This window comes from Siphateles boraxobius, unplaced genomic scaffold (genome assembly GCF_051911475.1).
Source record: "Siphateles boraxobius isolate OS27281-9 unplaced genomic scaffold, OSU_SipBor_1 21, whole genome shotgun sequence".
NCBI classification, from domain to species: Eukaryota; Metazoa; Chordata; class Actinopteri; order Cypriniformes; family Leuciscidae; genus Siphateles; species Siphateles boraxobius.
The window spans coordinates 2375581-2397885 of NW_027508822.1; the positions used below are offsets into that span (position 1 = coordinate 2375581).

General features: G+C 37.7%; 2 protein-coding genes and 1 long non-coding RNA gene across 3 annotated transcripts in view; 1 reads left to right on the forward strand and 2 right to left on the reverse strand.

The window, feature by feature from the left end:
- Window positions 1-21461, reverse strand: part of LOC143746129 (uncharacterized) — a 78357-nt gene extending 56896 nt beyond the window's left edge. The window contains exon 1 of the long non-coding RNA XR_013206442.1: window positions 21359-21461. This is a non-coding gene — a long non-coding RNA (uncharacterized LOC143746129). The remainder of the gene's footprint in view (window positions 1-21358) is intronic.
- LOC143746128 (uncharacterized) overlaps window positions 1-22305 on the forward strand; it is a 188177-nt gene that overhangs the window by 141049 nt on the left and 24823 nt on the right. Inside the window, exons 2-4 of the mRNA XM_077237899.1 lie at window positions 9682-10100; window positions 10181-10576; window positions 18462-19312. Coding sequence (XP_077094014.1) covers window positions 9682-10100; window positions 10181-10576; window positions 18462-19312 — 1666 coding nt within the window. The remainder of the gene's footprint in view (window positions 1-9681; window positions 10101-10180; window positions 10577-18461; window positions 19313-22305) is intronic.
- LOC143746073 (uncharacterized) overlaps window positions 1-22305 on the reverse strand; it is a 326821-nt gene that overhangs the window by 106228 nt on the left and 198288 nt on the right. The gene's annotated exons all lie outside the window — the stretch shown is intronic.

Consider the following 22305-nt stretch of genomic DNA (forward strand, 5'->3'; position numbering starts at 1 on the left):
GTGGTACGCTCAGTAATGGGTTTTGGTATGACAGGGAGGAAGCCAACACGCATCATCGGCACCACAGCAGATGAGACAAGTGTGTTCACAGCTGCCCATATCAGAGGGTCTCCTGCTGATGCACCGCAACCGATCAGACTGATCAAGAATTCATGCTTTCCAGATACACTTTTGGCAGTTGCAACATCAAGTAATGTTGCTTGCTTGTTTTCAGGATGCAGCAGCATGTCTGGTGGCAGGACAGGTCGAACCACTGGCTTGGCATGGTGAGGTACACTGTAAAAAAAAAAAATCGTAAAAAAACGGTCAATGACTGGCAGCTGCGGCTGCCAAACAAAAACCGTAAAAATAAAGTAAAATATCGTAATTTAAATGAAATGCAAAAAACTTTTACAGAAATTTTCCTTAATTTTTTTTACAGAAAAACACTGTTATTTTACAACTATTTCCTGAATTATTACGATCAAACACCTTCATTGTAAAAAAAGCCCATAAAAAAACAATCAAATGACTGTCAGCAACGACTGCCATACAAAAACCATAAAATTAATGTAAAATATCCTAATTTAAATAAGTGCAAAATACTTTTACAGAAATCTTCATTAATCTTTTTTAACAGAAACACACAGTTAAAACACTCAGTTAAAACAGTTATTTCACATTTATTTACTGAAAAACATGCAGTTAATTACATGCATGATTTGCTTTGACTATATACATCACTACATCAGCAACTACACATTTACTGTCACTTAAATAAAGAAACATGCAGCATTTCAACAGTGTTTGCATGCTCATCCTGGACTGAAGCTCAGGCTCTACTCTTCAACACAATGGTGACACACGAAACACACCATACAGAAACACTTTAAACCCCAACAGAACATTAAACACTACCAGATCTCTCAGGATCGCAGCATCTTCACTTATTACAATCCAGACTTTATTTCTTTCATACTAACATTATTAATGAGAATTAACAGAGGTTTAGAAGTTGAAGCTTTATTGAAAAGAATAAAGTTTGATGTCACCATGATGGAGATGAGTATTTACTTTAGTTGGGTTCTGGAACTTTTAGTGTTGAACTTTATTGTTTCTCTGGCTGCATTAACTGTGTGTTTCCAATGCATATTTGTTATGGTAAGATTCTAAGAGAAACTTTGATAAGATAATGTTGGTCAGGTTGTAGTGAGAATAGTCATCATGTAGAGTCTGGCTCCATTGATACCATCTGAAGTATAATATCTGATTATGTCATTAAATATTAATAATTCATTTTGCATGACAAGGCTTCTATAAAACATTCTACAGTGCTGTGATACTCAGATTTTACGATGTCATTATACAGAAAATATTTGACAGGATCATACAGACTAGGGCTGCACGATTAATCGCACGATGTTGTTATGCGCATCTAATCAGTAAAGCCGGTTCCTTGATTAGTAGTAAATCGCCTTCACCTGCTTTCAGATGGACGATATGATGCAGATATGAGTGTTAAATTAACACTCAAGAGTGTTAAAGTTAATCAGATAATTAAGTGATTAATTTAGTGATCATTGAGCATTATTGAAGACACCTGATGATAACAAGCAGAATCACTGAAGGAGAAAATCTAAAATTGTAAGCCACCGTTATGGCGATAAGTGTTTGCTTTAGTTGGGCTCTTGATCCTTATATTACAAGTTTAAATTTGTTTGTCGGCTGTTATTGATTTATTACAGTCAAATGAACAAAGATAAGTGTGATTTGATAGTGTTGGTTTAGTTTTGACATAATCATGCTGTGATCTGAAAAATGAAACTCATTCAGATGATCTGGTTTAACTCGATAGCAACAGTTTATTGGTTATACAGCATATGATAATTGTATTTTTCTTATAATCCAAAACATTTAATAAATTTTGTCCTGATCAAATCACTTTCAAATGCATTTATTTAGAAACACAGACATCAATAATCAGCCTGTGAATCTTAACCGTGGTGACAATAATAATCCTTGTTGCCACCAATCACAACTCATTAATGGCTCCCATCGTGCATTGCGGTATGAATAAATTATGATCTGAATTGTCTATGTAATTTACTTTTCCTAATTGAATATTCTGCTCGTCACCATTGTTGAGATGCATTGACTGAATCTTGATATCTGTGTGTGCCTAAAAGAAAGATTTTTTTTTTTTTTACAACTTTTAAGAACTCCTTTATATTATATCTCAAATTCTGAATATTTATGCAGAATCTCAGTTATGCTGTAACCAACAACATAAATCAAAATCGTAAAGTTCAAATAATGACTGTCACAATATAACCTACACCATCAGATCACTTTTTTTCTTTGTTCATTTGGCAGTTATAACTCAGATACATCAGCCAAACAAAATCTAAATTTAATTATATAAGGGTCAAGACCCCAACTAAAGCAACCACTCATCTCCATAATGGTGACCTGAAATTCCGGTTTTCTCCTTCAGTGATTCTGCTTCAGGTGTCTTCAATAATGCTCAATCATCACTCAATTAATCACTTAAATATCTCATTAACTTTAACACTCTTGAGTGTGGACTCATATACACTCCCAGGTGTGTTAATTTAACACTGAGTTTTTGCTGAATACAAAGAGCCGTAGTTAACTGACAAGCTGAGCCATATCGCATTAAATATCGTTGGCGTTATGTCCTCGATTTTAACGCGATTTGGCTCAGCTTGTCAGTTAACTACGGCTCTTTGTAGTAAATGCCGCTCCATCTGAAAGCAGGTGAAGGCGATTTACTACTAATCAAGGAACCGGCTTTACTGACGAGATGCGCATAACAATATCGTGCGATTAATCGTGCAGCCCTAATTTTAACGCGATTTGGCTCAGCTTGTCAGTTAACTACGGCTCTTTGTAGTAAATACTGCTCCATCTGAAAGCAGGTGAAGGTGATTTACTACTAATCAAGGAACCGGCTTTACTGATTAGATGTGCATAACAATATCGTGCGATTAATCGTGCAGCCCTAATATAGACTCACTCAGAGATCAAGAATCAGCGTATGAAACACAACAATAGTGACAATGAAAAAAAAACTTTTTTGGTTGTCATCATTGTTGAGATTCATATGTTGATTCTTGATGTCTCTATACAACTAAAAAAACAACAAAACTTTTTTTGTGTAGTATATATATTTTTTTCAAATGCAGGTTGTTGTAATACTGATACCACAATATTCAAGGGTCATGTGAAAAATTATGACATTAATTAAAGACTTTGTATGAAGCTAAATTCCACCTACATACCCTATAATTCTAAGCCATCATATACAGAGATTCGACTGTCATATCAGTGAATCAGATCATCATATGATGACTATAACATCATCAATTAATGATCAAGATATTTTCTCCAGCATTTATGACAAACGTGTATCAAAGACACAGTTAAAATAGCCAGAGTAAAGCATAAGTTAAATGTCAAGGGTCATGAACCCCACTAAAGCAGACACTGATCCCAATCATGGTGACATCAAATTTATTTTAAAGTTTTTTACACTTTATTTAAATTAGAATATTTTACTTTAATTTTATGGTTTTTGTTTGGCAGCCGTAGCTGCCAGTCATTTGACCCTTTTTTTTAGGATTTTTTTTACAATGAAGGTATTTGATCATAATAATGCAGGAAATACCTGTAAAATAACAGTGTTTTTTCGGTTTCTTTAAATTAGCATATTTTACTTTAATTTTATGGTTTTTGTTTGGCAGCCGTAGCTGCAAGTCATTTGACCATTTTTTTACGATTTTTTTTTACAATGAAGGTATATGATCGTGATTATTCAGGAAATACCTGTAAAATAACAGTGTTTTTCAGTTTATTTAATTTAGGATGTTTTACAGTTTTTTGGGGAGCTGACAGTCATTTGACCATTTTATCATTTAACTGTTATGTTTCTGTTAAATTACAGATTATATTTGTAATTTTACATACATTTTTATGTAATTTAAGAAAACAGAAAATATACTGTATAAAAAATACAATCAATTTTCTGTATAAAAAATGTGAATTACTGTAATTTGTCATTAATGTCACAATACCTAAAATAACAGCTGCATTTTTATTTTACAGATATTATTTGTAATTTTACAGTGTTTTGAGTATAATTTAAAATTAAAGAAAATGCTCATCAAAAAATCACAGTTATTTTCTGTAAAATTAGGATTTTTTTTTACAGTGCACTGTAAAAAAAAAAAATCGTAAAAAAATGGTCAATGACTGGCAGCTGCGGCTGCCAAACAAAAACCGTAAAAATAAAGTAAAATATCGTAATTTAAATGAAATGCAAAAAACTTTTACAGAAATTTTCCTTAAATTTTTTACAGAAAAACAGTGTTATTTTACAACTATTTCCTGAATTATTACGATCAAACACCTTCATTGTAAAAAAATCCCATAAAAAAACAGTCAAATGACTGTCAGCAACGGCTGCAATAAAAAAACCATAAAATTAATGTAAAATATCTTAATTTAAATAAGTGCAAAATACTTTTACATAAATATTCATTCATCTTTTTTAACAGAAACACACAGTTAAAACACAGTAACACACAGTTAAAACACAGTTACTTCACATTTATTTTCTGATTTATTTACTGAAAAACACGCAGTTAACTACATGCATGATTTGCTTTGACTATATACGTCACTACATCAGCAACTACACAGTTACTGTCAGTTAAATAAAGAAACATGCAGCATTTCATCCATGTTTATTTGCTCATCCTGGACTGAAGCTCAGACTCTACTCTTCAACACAATGGTGACACACGAAACACACCATACAGAAACACTTTAAACCCCAATAGAACATTAAACACTACCAGATCTCTCAGGATCGCAGCATCTTCACTTATTACAATCCAGACTTTATTTCTTTCATACTAACATTATTAATGAGAATTAACAGAGGTTTAGAAGTTGAAGCTTTATTGAAAATAATAAAGTTTGATGTCACCATGATGGAGATCAGTGTTTGCTTTAGTTGGGCTCTTGAACTTTTAGTGTTGAACTTTAATGTTTCTCTGGCTCATTAACTGTGTGTCTCTGATGCATATTTGTTATGGTAAGAGTCTAAGAGAAACTCCGAACAGATAATGTTGGTCACGTTGTAGTGAGAAGAGTCATCATGTAGAGTCCGGCTCCATTGATACTATCTGAAGTATAATATCTGTTTATGTCATTAAATATAAGTTATTACTTTTGCATGTCAAAGTTTCTATAAAACATTTTCCAGTGCTGTGATACTCAGATTTTATGAAGTCATTATACAGAAAATATTGGACAGGAGCATAGAGGCTCAGACATCAAGAATCAGCGTATGAATCACAACAATGGTGACAATGAAAAAAAAATGGTTGTCACCATTGTTGAGATTCATATGTTGATTCTTGATGTCTCTATACAACTAAAAAAAGACAAAACTTTTTTGTGTAGTATATATATATATATTTTAAATGCAGATTGTTATAATACTGATACCACAATATTCCAAGGGTCATGTGAAAAATTATAACATTAATTTAAGATTTTGTATAAAGCTAAATTCCACCTACATACTCTGTAATCTAAGCTATCATATTCAGAGATTTGACTGTCATATCAGTGAATCAGATCATCATATGATGACATCACTTAATAATCGAGATCATCTGATATTTTCTCCAGCATTTATTGCTATGACAACCGTGTATCAAATACACAGTTAAAGCAGCCAGAGAAAAGCAAAAGTTAAATCTCAAGGGTCATGACCACAACTAAAGCAGACACTGATCCCAATCATGGTGACATCAAATTTATTTTAAAGTTTTTTACACTTTATTTAAATTAGCATATTTTACTTTAATTTTATGGTTTTTGTTTGGCAGCCCTAGCTGCCAGTCATTTGACCCTTTTTTTACGATATTTTTACAATGAAGGTATTTGATCATAATAATGCAGGAAATACCTGTGAAACAACAGTGTTTTTTTCGGTTTATTTAAATTAGCATATTTTACTTTAATTTTATGGTTTTTGTTTGGCAGCCGTAGCTGCCATTCATTTGACCATTTTTTTACGATTTTTTTTACAATGAAGGTATATGATCGTGATTATTCAGGAAATACCTGTAAAATAACAGTGTTTTTCAGTTTATTTAATTTAGGATATTTTACAGTTTTTTGGGGAGCTGACAGTCATTTGACCATTTTATCATTTAACTGTTTTGTTACTGTTAAATTACAGATTATATTTGTAATTTTACATACATTTTTATGTAATTTAAGAAAACAGAAAAAATACTGTATGAAAAATACAATCAATTTTCTGTATAAAAAATGTGAATTACTGTAATTTGTCATTAATGTCACAATGCCTAAAATAACAGCTGAATTTTTATTTTACAGATATTATTTGCATTTTACAGTGTTTTGAGTACAATTTAAAATGAAAGAAAAAGATCGTCAAAAAATCACAGTTATTTTTTGTAAAATTAGGATTTTTTTTTACAGTGTGTGCTTCACTGAAACCTGGCTGAGTGAAGCCATACCGGACAACGCAATACATCTGTCGGGCTTCCAGCTGTTCCGAGCGGATCGCATCGCGGAGCTAATGGGGAAAACAAGAGGAGGTGGATTGTGTTTCTACATTAACGAAAGTTGGTGTTCAGAGGTAACAACACTGAAGAAGATGTGCTCTTCTAATTTAGAGGCACATTTCATAAACTGTAAACCGTTCTACTCGCCTCGGGAGTTTTCCTCTTTCATTCTCGTGAATGTTTACATCCCTCCAGACGCGTGCGTGAGCGCGGCGCTACAACAGCTGGCTGAACAGATAGCTGAAACGGAACGAAGGTACCCAGACTCTCTTTTAATCATTCTTGGGGATTTTAATAAAGCAAATCTTTCCCGTGAACTACCAAAATACAGACAGCACGTTACATGTCCCACCAGAGACAGTAATATACTGGACCACTGTTACACCACAATAAAAAATGCGTATCACTCTGTCTCACGGGCAGCTTTAGGGCTCTCTGATCACTGTTTGGTTCATCTCATACCGACCTACAGGCAGAAACTGAAATCAGCTAAATCTGTAATAAGGACTGCAAAAAATGGACTAATGAAGCAGAGCAGAATCTACAGGCCTGCTTTGATTGCACTGATTGGGATGTTTTTGAAGCTGCTACCAACGATCTGGATGAGCTCACAGATACTGTAACATAGTATATAAGTTTCTGTGAGGATACATGCATTCCTACCAGGACATTCTTATCATTCACTGATGATAAACCATGGTTTACTGGGAAACTCAAACACCTTCGTCATGCCAAAGAGGATGCCTACAGAAGTGGGGATAAAATCTTGTATAACCAGGCCAGAAACAGACTGACAAAGGAGATCAGAGTTGCTAAAAGAAGCTACTCTGATAAACTGAAAAAACTGTTTTCAGCCAACGACCCATCATCAGTCTGGAATGGCCTGAGGAACATCACCAACTACAAGTCACCATCCCCCCGATCTGTGGACAATCAACACCTGGCTGATGATTTAAACTCATTTTATTGCAGGTTTGAAAAGCCCTCATTCACACCACACACCCGGTCTGATCTGCACTTCACACATTCACCATCACCTCCTGCACTCCCACACTCAAAAAAATGATGTGTTGGCTTTACTTAACTTTATGTAAACAGGTTCCACCGGTTCCACATAACTGGGTTTCGTGAAACAAACATAATTTGTTCATGTAACTTCAACATCATGGAAGTCATATTAAGCGACCCAATGAAACTCTGAGCTGAGTGTTAAATGAACACTGAAGCAGTGTTAAAGTTAATGAGATAATTAAGTGAATAATTGAGTGATGATTGAGCATTATTGAAGACACCTGATGTTAACAAGCAGAATCACTGAAGGAGAAAACCGGAATTTCAGGTCACCATTAGGGAGATGAGTGTTTGTTTTAGTTGGGCTCTTGACCCACACATTACTAACTTTATATTTTGTCTGGCTGCTGTATCTGAGTTATAACAGCCAGATGATCAAATAGAAAATGTGATCTGTAGATGTTGGTTGTGTTTTAACATAATCATTATATCACAATCATTTGGCCTGGATCTCTAAGCTCATACAGAAGTCAAATTCTGAGTTAAGTTTACCTTATGGATTATTGCAGCACTGCTGTTGTAGAAGATACCATTTTTTAGTCTTTTCAAAGAAGTCCACTTGATCAAATCAATAAAAAAACTTCTTTAAAAAAACTTTCAAAAAAACGTTGTATGCAGGCACACACAGACATCAATGTTTATTTAAAGGTGCATAGCCAGTCTCTGAGTTTTTTCGGAACTATGCCCCCCTCTGGCAACAAGCGAAACTGCAACCAGAGTGTGTTTTCTTTGTCTTACGTGGAGTTTGCGTTGGGGTTTGGAATGGACTACAAGCCAGTCTCTTTGAATCCATCTTCTACTTTTGTCGCTCGAGTTGTCTTCGCTGATACGGAGAATGGCGGCGAATACACAAACCTGCCAGACATAGCCAGGTGAGCGTGAACGCGCATGACGTCAGTGATTCTGTCCCGAATCCCTCTTATTTATTTTACTGTACAGGATTATAGAGGCAATCGCAGTGATCAGAGAAGGGCCCATTCAGCCCATCAGGCAGTTCTTTAAGCATGTATGGGTTAGAAAAACGGGTATTTTTAACATGAATTGTTGCGCAATGCACCTTTAAACTGTTTTAAATAAATATTGTTTAAGACGTTTAGTAGCTTGCCTATGTCATTTGTAATGGAAGCCCGTTTCCGCCACCGAATACAAAAAAGAAAAGAAAAGGTAATTGTGACTTTTAAGTCAGAATTGTGAAATTAAAAACTCACAATTAGCCTACTTTTTTTATAGTTTTATATGGCGGACACAGGCTTTCATTCTCTTTGATAGGCGGCATAGGCCTACGTGAGTAAAAATGAATGAGCCTTTTGCCTTTACACAAGAGCATCATCTCCAGAGCTGCTATGAATCACTTTGAGAACGTTTCAGCATTTAATTTGATACAAAAAATAGGGGCGGTTCTAAGGTCAGTGGATATTCGGGCTTTAGTCCAAACTAAAATTGGGTATTTTTATTTAAATTAATGAATTGATTATAAAAGCTATTTAAGGGAATAAAGAAAAAGAAAGGCTTATTGTATTCGGTAAATAATCCCTTAGAAGCCTATGGAGGAGTGATCAAGCTCTCAGATTTAATCACAAATATCTTAATTCGTGTTCCGAAGATGAATGAAAGTCTTACGGGGTTGAACAACATGAGGGTGAGTAAATACTGACAGAATTTTCATTTTTGGGTGAACTATCCCTTTAAGTAAAATAAATTAAAGATCAATCTAAACATTGGCATCATCATTATGACAATATTGTATACTTTTTAATGCTAATATTGCATTAGATAATTGTGTCATTGATCAAATATATTTAACAGTTCTTGCTACGGAAACATGGAATTTGGGTCTATGATGTTTTAAAAATAATTATTAGTAGATAAATGTACCTCATTTATGGAAAGTACTTTTTGTTAATACATCCAAACTCTTTTTATGTCCTTTCACTTCATATTGCTCTCTTTGAATTATTTTTGCTGTACTCAAAATGAAAGAACTTTTTTCCTTTTACTTCAGACCTGATGGAAGAGAGCGAGGACAGTAAAGAACTGAGTGAAGTGGAGGAGGTACATCATGTCAAACCTGGAGAAAAACCTTTGAGTCGCTCAAAGACTAAACAGACATTTTTAAAGAAAACAAGAGGGAATAAATATTTCACCTGCACTCAGTGTGGAAAGCGTTTCACAAGCAAAAAAAGTCTTGATGTTCACATAAGAATCCACACTGGAGAGAAACCATTCATGTGTGATCAGTGTGAAAAGGGATTCTCATGCAAACAATATCTTAAGCTTCACATGAGGGTTCATACCGGAGAGAGACCGTTCACGTGTGATCAGTGTGGAAAGAGCTTAAAAAAATCATCATACTTTAATGTTCACATGAGGATCCACACTGGAGAAAAAAAGCCGTTCACATGTGATCAGTGCGGGAAGAGTTTCACACAATCATCATCCCTTAAAATTCACATGAGGATCCACACCGGAGAGAAGCCGTTCACAATCAATGCAGCAAAACATTTCTTAGGGCATCAGACCTGAAGACACACCTGACAGTTCATACGAAGAAGCAGCCACATTCATGTTCTGTGTGTGGAAAGAGTTTTTCACTGCTGTGTAATTTACTAGTACATCAGAAAATTCATACTGGTGTGAGAGAGCACATGTGCTTTGAGTGTGAGAAGACTTTTACTACAGCAAACAAGTTAAAATTGCACCAGAGAATTCACACTGGAGTTAAACCTTACAAGCGTTTACACTGCGACAAGATATTCAGTCATGCTTCAAATCTGAAAACACATGAGAGGATCCACACTGGAGAAAAACCTTACAAGTGTTCACACTATGACAAGAGATTCAATAAGTCAGCAAATCTGAAAAAACATGAGAGGAGAGAAGCCGCACACATGGAAAGAGTTTCTCTATTAAAACTCACCTGAAGCGACACATGAAGATCCATACACTGGAGAAACCACATCACCACAGTCACGGGAAGTAGTTCCCCAGCTAACAGATTTTTTTTAAAAAGATCGTTCTCCAAATATTCAGATCAAAATATATTCTCCAAATATTATGGGTATAAAAGGAGAGACGCCGGCAAAGGCAGATCATGTCTTCGCTGAGGAGCCGAGACTGAACTCAGGCGTCTGCCCAGCGGTACAGCGGAAGTGGCAGGGAGATGTAACGTCTCCGTTCCCTACTCAGGGAATGAGGGTTACATACGTAACCGAGACGTTCCCTTTCGTAGTCACTCCGAGTTACGTCGGATGACGGAGAATGGGGGTCCCCGTATAATCACGCCACCTTCACAGCTGTCTTCCAGTGCCCTGCGAAAGTCTGATCCCCCTGTCGTGATACTGGCAGGGACGAAGGAGTCCTACTAAACACAAGAATACCAAGGTACACTGGGAAGCATATCTCAGAGGAAATATGCCGCAGCATGCCTACCCGTAGGGAGGACTTAAGAATACACATATGGCCGGAGGGCTTCATATGGAGGAACACTGGAGTGACCAGCCCGTGGGGTGGCAACTTTCAACTCCAGCAGTGGCAAGGTGGCTTGCCGAGGGAAAGACACATGCTCAAGGAGGCTTACAGTGGAAATACACATGTGGGGGTTACTCAGGGAGGAACCATGCACATGGAGGCACCTAGCCGACGCACAGGCAATAGACACTGGCGCCAGCGTCAACAGTGCTGGAGGAACTCAGGGCTTCAGAGAGGAAGGCTCACCTGAGGAAATATCGTACGTATCCAGTCCGTGGAGTGGAATGGCGAGCAAGCGAAGACACCTGAGCGGGTCCGGTACTAGCTGACTGAAGCGAGTACACGAGAGGACACAGGCTCCACTCGGAGATTATACAATCTGTCGAAAGTGTTGGGTCTGCAGCTCTACAGATGTCTGCCAGCGAGGCGCCATGCGCTAGAGCCCAAGAGGAAGCCACACTCCGGGTGGAGTGGGCTGTCACACCAAGGGGGCACGGTCGGCCTTGCTGTTGGTTAGCCAAAGCAATGGCGTCCACAATCCAGTGAGACAACCTCTGCTTTGAGAGAGCCTTTCCCTTCAGTCTCCCACCATAACAGACAAGAGCTGGTCTGAGGTCCTGAAACACTGCGTCCTGTCTGCGTAAGCGCGGAGAGCGCGTACTGGACAGAGCAGTGCCAAGGCTGGGTCTGCCTCCTCCAGGGGCAGCGCTTGCAGGTTCACCACCTGGACGGAAGGGAGTGGTGGGAACCTTGGGCACATATCCAGGCCGGGGTCTCAGGATCACGTGAGAGTAAGCCGGCCCGAATTCCAGGCACGCTTCGTCAACGGAGAATGCGTGCAGGTCCCCTACCCTCTTGATGGAGGCCAATGCGACCAGGAGCGCTGTCTTCATAGACAGAAACTGATTGCAGAGGCTCAAAGGGACCTCCTCGCTCCTCTCAGGAACCTGACGATCAGGTCGTGCTTCCCCAGAGACTTACCTTCAACTGATTCGTGATATGCGGCGATAGCGGCCACATACACCTTCAGGGTGGAGGGAGACAGCCTTCGCTCCAGCCCATCTTGCAGGAAGGAAAGCACGACACTGATCGAGCATCTCCTGGGGTCTTCTCGGCGAGAAGAGCACCAGTTGACGAAGAGGTTCCACTTCAACGCATAGACATGTCTCGTGGACGATGCACTAGCGGAAGTGATGGTAGCCGCCACCGCTGGTGGCAGGTTACTCAAACCTGCCTCGTCCCGTCCAGGAGCCACACGAGGAGCCTCCAAGATCGGGTCGAGGGTGCCAGAGGGTGCCCCGTCTCTGAGAAAGGAGATCCTTCCTCAGAGGAATTGGCCAAGGAGGTGCTGTCGCGAGGAGTATCAGTTCGGAGAACCAGGTCCGGGTGGGCCAGTACGGCGCAACCAGAATGACCTGCTTCTCGTCCTCCTTGATCTTGCACAGGGTCCGTGCGAGAAGGCTCACTGGGGAAAACGCATATTTGCGTAGGCCCTGCGGCCAGCTATGCGCCAGTGCATCCGTGCCGAGCGTGCCCTCGGACAGGGAGTAATACAGGGCGCAATGGGATGAGTTGTGGGAGGCAAACAGGTCTACCTGTGCATCCCCGAACTGACCCAAATCAGCTGGACCAACTGGGGATGGAGTCGCCATTCGCCGGAGATGGGGCGAAACCGTGACAGCTCGTCGGCTGCAAAGTTCCGATCTCTCGGAGTGTAGATAGCACGAAGGGACCTCAGGTGCTTCTGACTCCATAGGAGGAGGTGGCGTGCGAGTTGCGACATACAGCGGGAGCGTAGACCACCCTGACGGTTGATGTACGCTACAGTCGCGGTATTGTCTGAACGGACTAGTACGTGTTGACCCTTGAGCAACGTGCGAAAACGGTGCAGGGCAAGGCGTACTGCCAGCAACTCGAGGCAATTGACATGCAGAAGGCGCTGGGGTCCTGCCCAGGAGCCGGCGGCAGCATGTCCGTTGCACATGGCGCCCCAGCCCGTGGAAGAGGCATCTGTGGAGACAACAACATGCCTGGAAACTCGTTCTAGGGGAACTCCGGCCTGTAGAAAACTGAGGTTCCTCCACGGGGTGAAGGTATGACGGCACGTCGGAGTCACTGGGACTCGGAGTGTGCCATGATGCCATGCCCACCTCGGGACCTGATCGCGAAGCCACAGCTGACACCAGGGAAGGACCAGCGTTCCACGGGGGTCTGCTCTGCCAGGGGTCTGGCGACAGAGGGGGACGAGAGTGGTGAGGCCCGGAGACGGCACGCACTGTCATCCTCGCCCTCTGGGACAGAGGGGGACAGGAGTGGCGAGGCCCAGGGGCGGCGCACACTGCGGTCCAACTCTGTAATCGAAGAGACGGGAGAATCAGTTCTTAAGAATAGGGATTCCCAATCGTCCCAGGAAAGCATGGCCGTCATCTCTGGATCGGACTCAGGCACAGCCGTATGCACACCAGAAGGTGGCAGCTGTGACGAGTCGTCATTTCCAGAGAATCAAACTCACCTTGTGAAGCTGCTACAAACATAGTATCATCCTCTGTAGCTTCAAATGAAAGGCACGGGCCACCAGAGGGTAGACCCGTGGGAATCACCTGTTCACTAGCGGGCACCGCCATTGAGGAGGGGGGCTGGGGGCGTGGACACGGAGTCGGCGCCTTGTTCCAGACCAACACCCTCAGGTGACCCTGGCCACCAGCCGAAGCTCGGGTGGTGGATGAGGGGACTCTCACTCATGTGAGTTCACCGAGTCTCGACCTTAATGACGCGATGGTCATGTTCCCACAGAGAGAACATGAGTCATTCACGAACGCTGCTCTAGCAAGATCAAGCCCAAACATACCAGACAACGCTCGTGCCCATCAGAGTACAATACCAAGCTGCCGCAACCATTCGTTTTTTTTTTTTTAAATGCATGGGCGAGCCGTCTTTAAAAAGACGTGCCGCGTGCAAGCTCTTTTGTGAGAGGAGAGAAAACTCCGCGATGTTGAAGTGAGCAGGGAAAAACACACTCACTGGCAGATCACTGCACAGATCAGCAGGCAATGTGAATTCGCTGCAGATCGCCGTCACACCAACACCGGAGAGTGGCTCGTCTCGTAGAGCGAAGTCAGAAATAGCTGTGGAGTGAAGAGATACTCTTGGCTCTGAAGCGAAAACATGATCTGCCTTTGCCGGCGTCTCTCCTTTTATACCCACGCGGTGGGGCGGAGATACGCTATGCAAATTCCGCAGACCCATGGCATTTCATTGCCATAGGCTCGTTTTGTAATACTCGAAGATGATTGGCTTTCTAGGCGAAAGCCCCATTCTCCGTCATCCAACGTAACTCGGAGTGACTACGAAAGGGAACGAGCATTTAACTGTGATCAGTGCAGGAAACAGTTTCACAGTGCTGAAGAAACACCTGAAGATTCACACAAAGGAGAAGATTCATTCGTAATATTACAGCAGAAAAGAATGTGTGTTTCAGTGCATGAAGTCCTTTACTACAGAAGATGAACTGAAAGACCCCCAGAAAATTCACACTGAAAAATAAAAAAAAAACATTTGAGGGCAAAGCTGAAGATGAGGCCATGAAACTTTTAAGAGAGACATGAATCTGATATTAATTTTTAAACTTGTTCTTCATTGTTCTTCATCAAAACATCTAGTTTATCTTCCACTTCTATGCAAACGCAAGATATACTTTCATGTATCTTTGAAACTGGACACTTCTCTTCTCTTCTTCTCTTGAGATGCTTTGGCTCTTATAAGACAGTAAAGAGAGAGACCTGTCTCTTTTACTTTTACCTAATGTTTGTATTTGCTTAAAGTAATGATTGATTAAACTATTTACTCATTTTTTACCAACACCTCATTGTTATTGTTCGTTTTTATGCTCTGTGATTCTGCTTGAAACAGGAATAATTTTAGTTCTGAAAGTCATAAAATAGCTTATTATGATTGATTTTTAAACATTCCATGATGTTAATTTCTCATTAGAGATGTTAAATGATTAATAAATTATATTTCACCCACACATGACTGACACTGAATTAGATTACTGTCTGTCTACATTATTAACAGTTTCACCCTTGATATCCAGTATCATTATTTCAAAGAGTTTTTCCCTTGTCAGTTTGATGTTTCATTCAAACCATGAGGCTTCATGAAGTCAGAACAGTTACTATGAACTTTAAACGAGACAGTTTTTACTAAATAAACTGAAATGATACTGTCTCTATCACAGCTTTACACAACCAGCAGAAAGAGAGCAGCGTAAAGAAAGAGAAGTGGCGTGTAATGGGCCTACTTTATTGTATTTGAAATATATTCCATTCTCAATACTTCATTGCAAATATACTAACAAAAACATGCACTGTTTAAATATAAAAATTATATAAGCATCATGCTTTTAGTTATTTTCACAATTCAACTTTTAACACACTTTAAAATAACTGTAAAATATATTTTATAAAAATATCTTTGAAGTGAAAATTCTGTTTATTTTTAAAAGTGTATTTATTTGCACTTTAATTAAAATTATATTTATAACTATGTGCTGAAAATTATCATTGTAACAATGCATTGAAAGTATACTTTCAAAATACATTTTTAAATATCCTGAAGTTGTATATTTTAATTAAATTTTAGAGAAATTTTTAAGTTTACTTCTTCACGCTTGGAATTCACTTCATTACTTGGACATAAATTGCTTTCAGAAAGTATTAAAGCATATGATAAATGCATTGAAAGCCCATTTAAAACTGTTTAAAATAAAGTGTATGCAATGTATAGCTAAGTAATATTTGTTTATTAATCTGGATTTGTTATTGAAGACAAAGTGTACAATTTGTAGTATTTGGAATAAGCCAAAGGTATCATTGAGCATTTACTTTTTACTCAAATATAACACACTTATGCTATATATGTCTCGTATGTTTTGAAGACACTGGTAATGAATTTGTAACGCACCTGTAACACAAATAAAGTGGACTATAATATCACTAATCAAGCATGTAATTAGTCCCTACAAGCATATACAGTACTTCCAGTATATATTACTTAAAGTATACTTTTTACATAAGAATTAGTATACTCAAAGTTGTTCCAATTTAGCACACAAATGTACACTAAATACACTTGCTCTACCATATTTTAATTACAACTAAAATATACTTAGTAAAAAAAATATTTGTTCCAAAATAGCACACTTCAAGTCAACGAATCATTAACACACTTGAAGTATACTAAATTATTCTGGCTGCAAGTATACTTAGCTTTTCTTTTCAGCAGGGTAGATCAGTTTTACAGGCTTTTACCATGTATCCTGACTCAGATAATGTGTTTCTAACAGCAAACACTCAAAATAAAGTGAGATGATCTGCTGATGATCCTGAATGTCTTGTTGAATGAGTGTTGATAGTCTGAGGATCATCAATATTAACAGATCTGCTGAAAACACTCTTTATTTCATGACAATAGTTCCTGTTTTCACCTCATTTATTATGCTGATGTCTTCAGATCTCCTGTAAATTGACACTTAAAGCTCATTTCATTAGTGTCAACAGACTGAGGGTAATTGTTGCTTACTATTTGTACTCTTATTTCTGTCTTTTATTATTTTAAATGTTTTTCTTACAGTTCTTTACTACTTTTCTAGATATCTGCCATTATTTTTATAAAGAAATAGAATAATGTTAGAATTAGAAATAAAAATTGCTTTACAATAGACAGACATATAAATAGATATGCTTAAATGTGACAATTAGCTTATGGGGAAAAGACAAAAAGTGGTTTATATATCAAAACAACAATACAATTTATTTACAGGCATATTAAACAAGAATCATTTGATGACATATTCAAACTCTGTATATTAGGATCAAAGTTCAGCCCCAACATACTTCTTAATTTTCATTTTAAGTCTTTATACTTTGCCACTATCCTTCAAACCACTTTTTTGTCAGCAAGAAGTTTTTAATCATTTAAAAATAATGAAATTTAGTATGATCTCTTATTCTTTTATAAAAAAAAGTCAGAAGAATTATGTTGTTTCATTTTTACATACATATGTTATGCTGAATGTAAATCCAACATTACCTATATTCTGACATTTTGTTTTCACAAAAGTTATTCGAAACATTACACTTGCATTTACTGGGTTTTCTATGTATATAAAATCACTTTTGTAAATGTAATATCAATCAGACACTAACATTAAACATCTGGTCTTCGACCCTATTAAAACAAACTCAGTAAATTATATATTTTTAATTTTAGCAGATCAGCTCCTCCCACAGCAATTACATAATAACTGAAGCTCCTCCCACCGTAGTCACATGGTCAGTGAAGCTCCTCCCACATTAGTCACATGGTCAGTGAAGCTCCACCCACTGTAATTCCCTTAAAAATGCTGTAAACACCCATCAGCTACAAGTGAAGACGAGCAGCAGAGCATCAGGAAGAGCTGAAATCTGCAAAGACTGAGTTTATTAAAGAGGACAGTGAGAACACGAGTGATCCAGAACCTGCAGAATGAAACACACTGAAGATCCTGAAGAACAAAGAGGTTGGTGTTTATTCTTCATTCATTCATGATACTGAAGAACATTCATGTAAGAAAGATTCAAGCACTTCATCACTTTTAGATATGCAGTTAAACTATGAAATCATTTGCAACCATGTTACAAAAATGTTGGACATTTCTTAATATAGTTTTTTCTGGTTTTATATATATATATATATATATATATATATATTCCAACTTGAACTGGAATGCAGCGAAACTTGTGTTTCTGATTTCCCACGTTCACATGCGTATGAATGGGAGTCATTGGAATTGAAAGTCTAGTGTTACTGGACTGTAATAATTAAAAGGTTTAAGTCAAATAAATTAAATCTCAATCTAAACATTGGTATCAACATTATGACAATATTGTATAATTTTTAATGCTAATTACATTAGATAATTGTGTCATTGTTAAAATATATTTAATAGTTCTTGCTACAGAAACATGGAATTTGTGTCAATAATGTTTTAAAAATAATTATTAGTAGATCAATGTACCTCATTTATGGAAAGTACTTTTTGTTATTACATCAGAGCTCTTTTTATGTCCTTTCACTTCATATTGCTCTCTTTGAGTTATTTTTGCTGTACTGAAAATGAAATAACTTTTTTCCTTAAACTTCAGACCTGATGGAAGAGAGCGAGGAGAGTGAAGAACTGAGTGAAGTGGAGGAGGAACATCATGCAAACCTGGAGAAAAACCTTTGAGTCGCTCAAAAACTAAAAATACATTTTTAAAGAAAACAAGAGCCAAGAAATCTTTCACCTGCACTCAGTGTGGAAAGAGTTTCACAACCAAACAACATCTTGAGCGTCACATGAGAATTCATACTGGAGAGAAGCCGTTCACATGTGATCAGCGCGGGATGAGCTTTACGCGAAAAACATATCTTCAAGGACACATGAGGATCCACACTGGAGAAAATCTGTATGGATGCAATCAGTGTGGAAAGAGTTTTACATACAAACAAAATCTTGACGTTCACATGAGAGTTCATACCGGAGAGAAACCGTTCACGTGTGATCAGTGTGGAAAGAGCTTTACACAAAAAAGTTGTCTTCAAGGACACATGAGGATCCACACTGGAGAAAAGCCGTACTCATGTGATCAGTGTGGAAAGAGATTCACTGGTTCATCAACCCTTAATGTTCACATGAGGATCCACACCGGAGAGAAGCCGTTCACATGTGATCAATGCAGCAAAACATTTCTCTGTGCATCATCCCTGAAGAGACACCTGACAGTTCATACGAAGGAGAAGCCGCATTCATGTTCTGAATGTGGAAAGAGTTTTTCCCAGCGGTGTAATTTACTAGTACATCAGAAAATACACACTGGTGTGAGAGAGTACATGTGCTTTGAGTGTGAGAAGACTTTTATTGCAGTGAACGATTTGAAACGGCACCAGAGAATTCACACTGGAGAAAAACCTTTCATGTGTTCACACTGTGACAAGAGATTCAGTCGACCAGGACCTCTGAAAACACATGAGAGGATTCACACTGGAGAAAAACCTTACAAGTGTTCACACTGTGACAAGAGATTCAGTCGATCAGCAAGTCTGAAAAGACATGAGAGGATCCACAGCAGAGGGAACCCGCACACGTGGAAAGAGTTGCTCTATTAAAACTGACCTGAAGCGACACATGAAGATCCATACAGTGGAGAAACCACATCACCACAGTCACGGGAAGTAGTTCCCCAGCTAACAGACTTTTTTAAAATAAGAACGTTCTTCAAAATATTCAGAACAAAAAACATTCTCCAAAAATTTAGAACCAAATGTTAGTTCTGGGAATGTAAAAAATGTCCAATTTTCTTGACGTTAGAGGAATGTATTTTAAAAGGTATAATGTTCCTCAAACATTATTTCCACTTAATTTTGATTTAAAATTCAACATTGTAGGAACGTTGTTTTCTAACATTCCAAGAACATAAAAATGTCCAGTTTCCTGAAAGTTAATAGAATGTTATTTAAAGGTTATTATGATGTTCTTGAAACATTCTGTCATGTTTGGAACCATCCTCAAACCAGATTAGATTGCTTTAAATGACTATTGTCTTTTAGTCTTTTAATCTTTTAACTCTTGTATCTTTTAAGTCATGTATTAAAAATGACTATTAAACTCATAAGTGATCTTGACTTATGGCATTTTTTCCCTCTCATTTGAAATGTCACATGATTACATGTTTATTTTAGACCTGATGGGAGAACCAGAGAAAAACCTTACACATGTGATCAATTCGGGAAGAGCTTCACGGATCAAGGAAACTTTAAGAGACACATGAGGATCCTCACTAGAAAGAGACTATACACATGTGATCAGTGTGGGAAGTTTCACAAGTAAACGAAACCTTAATAATCATATGAGGATTGTTGTATTTGTATACCGCTGTAACCTTATACATAATTCTAAAACATTCCCATAACCTGTTACAATTATAAATTGCCCTTACCTGCAGGTTAATCTTTATAAAGATTCGTTAATTCAGGGTCCTCTGCAGTGTCCTTAAACCAGCTCAGTCCTGGGTCCGTTTCACTGGGCGTTTGCTAGTATTAATATCTAAACTACAATAAAATAAAGATATTTCTAGGGAGAAATCACTCTTAAACTTATTTTGAATTTTTTTCGAATCACCAAAGAAAGGTTTTGTTTTACTTAAAAAAAAGTTTCAGAATGATATAAAAGACAATAATTCAGAAAGGAAATGTAAAGGATCGTCCATAAATATCTTAATTTTATCTGTTATTTTTGGGACATGTAAAATATTTAGGAGAGATCTCATTTCTGTGGATTTATCAGAAGAATTCACTTCTGGGCCTCGTGCCAATACGACAGGATCCACACCGGAGAGAGACCTCAATGCGGGAAGAGTTTCACTCAAGCATTTTTATGTAATAAATTCACTGATGTGTGGGCATTTCTATGAATAAAAGTATGTCTTTAATAGCAAGCAATAATCATGTGAACTCTTTTAAAAATAACATGATTTACATGCAAACGGGAGAGTTATCAGCAGTGTAACTGATCTGATTACTACAAAATAATCGAGTATCTGATGTCATGTGACAGTCAGATTAGCTTTTCCACTCTTGCAAACAGAGGTAAGTTAAGAGGTGTGAAGATAAATCATGTATCATCGGAAAATTAACAGACAGGGACCAATTTGTAATAATTTTAATGAATACAATGCAATTAATCTAAACTTTCTGAGTGTGTGGGACATCCGACTACTTTCCAAGAAGGTGCGCAACTGATTTGCAAATATCGCGATACATATGTACAAGAATTGAGGTCAGTTGAGTAGTCAATGACAGCAGAACTAGGAGTAAAAGCTGCAGAATTATGTACGGGGTGATGATGGCGCAATGGATAAGACACATGCCTTTGGTGTGAGAGACCCGGGTTCGAATCCACTGTGTGTGACCTCTGACATATATAGCAATTGTAAGTCGCTTTGGATAAAAGCATCTGCTAAATGTACAAGTATACTATATAAATATGTACGAATTTGACAATTTGTTAAATCATGTGAATTATGAACTATGGCCCTACTGATTGGGCTATGGGTTTTGTAAGAAAAGGATTAAGAAACAAGAAATGCTTTTATAAAATGTTTGATTTAGGGTTTAAACCAACACATACATACCATTGTGAATATTTACCTTTGCAGCTGTCCATGTCCTCGGTTTACTTCTCCTCAAACAATAATGAGCTGACTGAGTCCGAAAGGCCCTTTTGGTCTATTCAGCTGAAAAAAGAGAAAAGAAAATATCATTGTGTATAATATATAGGATTAGTTAAAGGAAAAAATACTAATTTAACTTACAAATATTGGATGTTATATTATTAAGCATTAAAAGCATGCTAAGTGTTGTGGTTAATATGCATGTACAACAAATATCACTTTTAAAACTACCAATACTGAGGTAAAATCATGCTAAGTTTTGTGATTACTGTCCTTTACTACACCCATCACAGTAAAACTAAGGTTACTGAGGTTTATTTTATGAAATCCGATGATGAGGGATTAACATGAATGTCTATCTGACGGACCCCCGCATCGAAAAACAAAGTCAAGGGTACACCTCTTGCGTTGAAACTTGACGCCAGGGTCCTTGGCCATGCGTCAGACGAGTAGGGAGTGAGACTGTGTTGATAATAACAATACAAAACTTTTATTCACTACAACCCGCCAAAATAAAAGTTTGGTTTAACTTAATTACTAGGATGTGTTCTGCAACAGTGTTAATTCTGTTTTCTTGATATTTCTGCCATTGATATAAGGTGCAATGAGTTCATTTTTTTTTTTAAAGTTGATGCACGTAAAGTAACATTACATAATTTAAATGTTATTTTAAATGGATGGTTCAGCCAAAAAAAATTAAAAGTGTGTCATCATTTGCTCACCCTCAAGTTGTTCCAAACCTGAATGAGTTTCTTTCTCCTGCTGAACACAAAAGAAGATATTTTGAAGAATGTGGGTAACCAAACAGTTTCTGGTACTTAAAAAAAAAAAAAAAAAAAGTAGTAAAGTGAGTAAATGATGACAGAATTTTAATTTTGGGTGAACTAATATTTTAATGTAAAATGTTA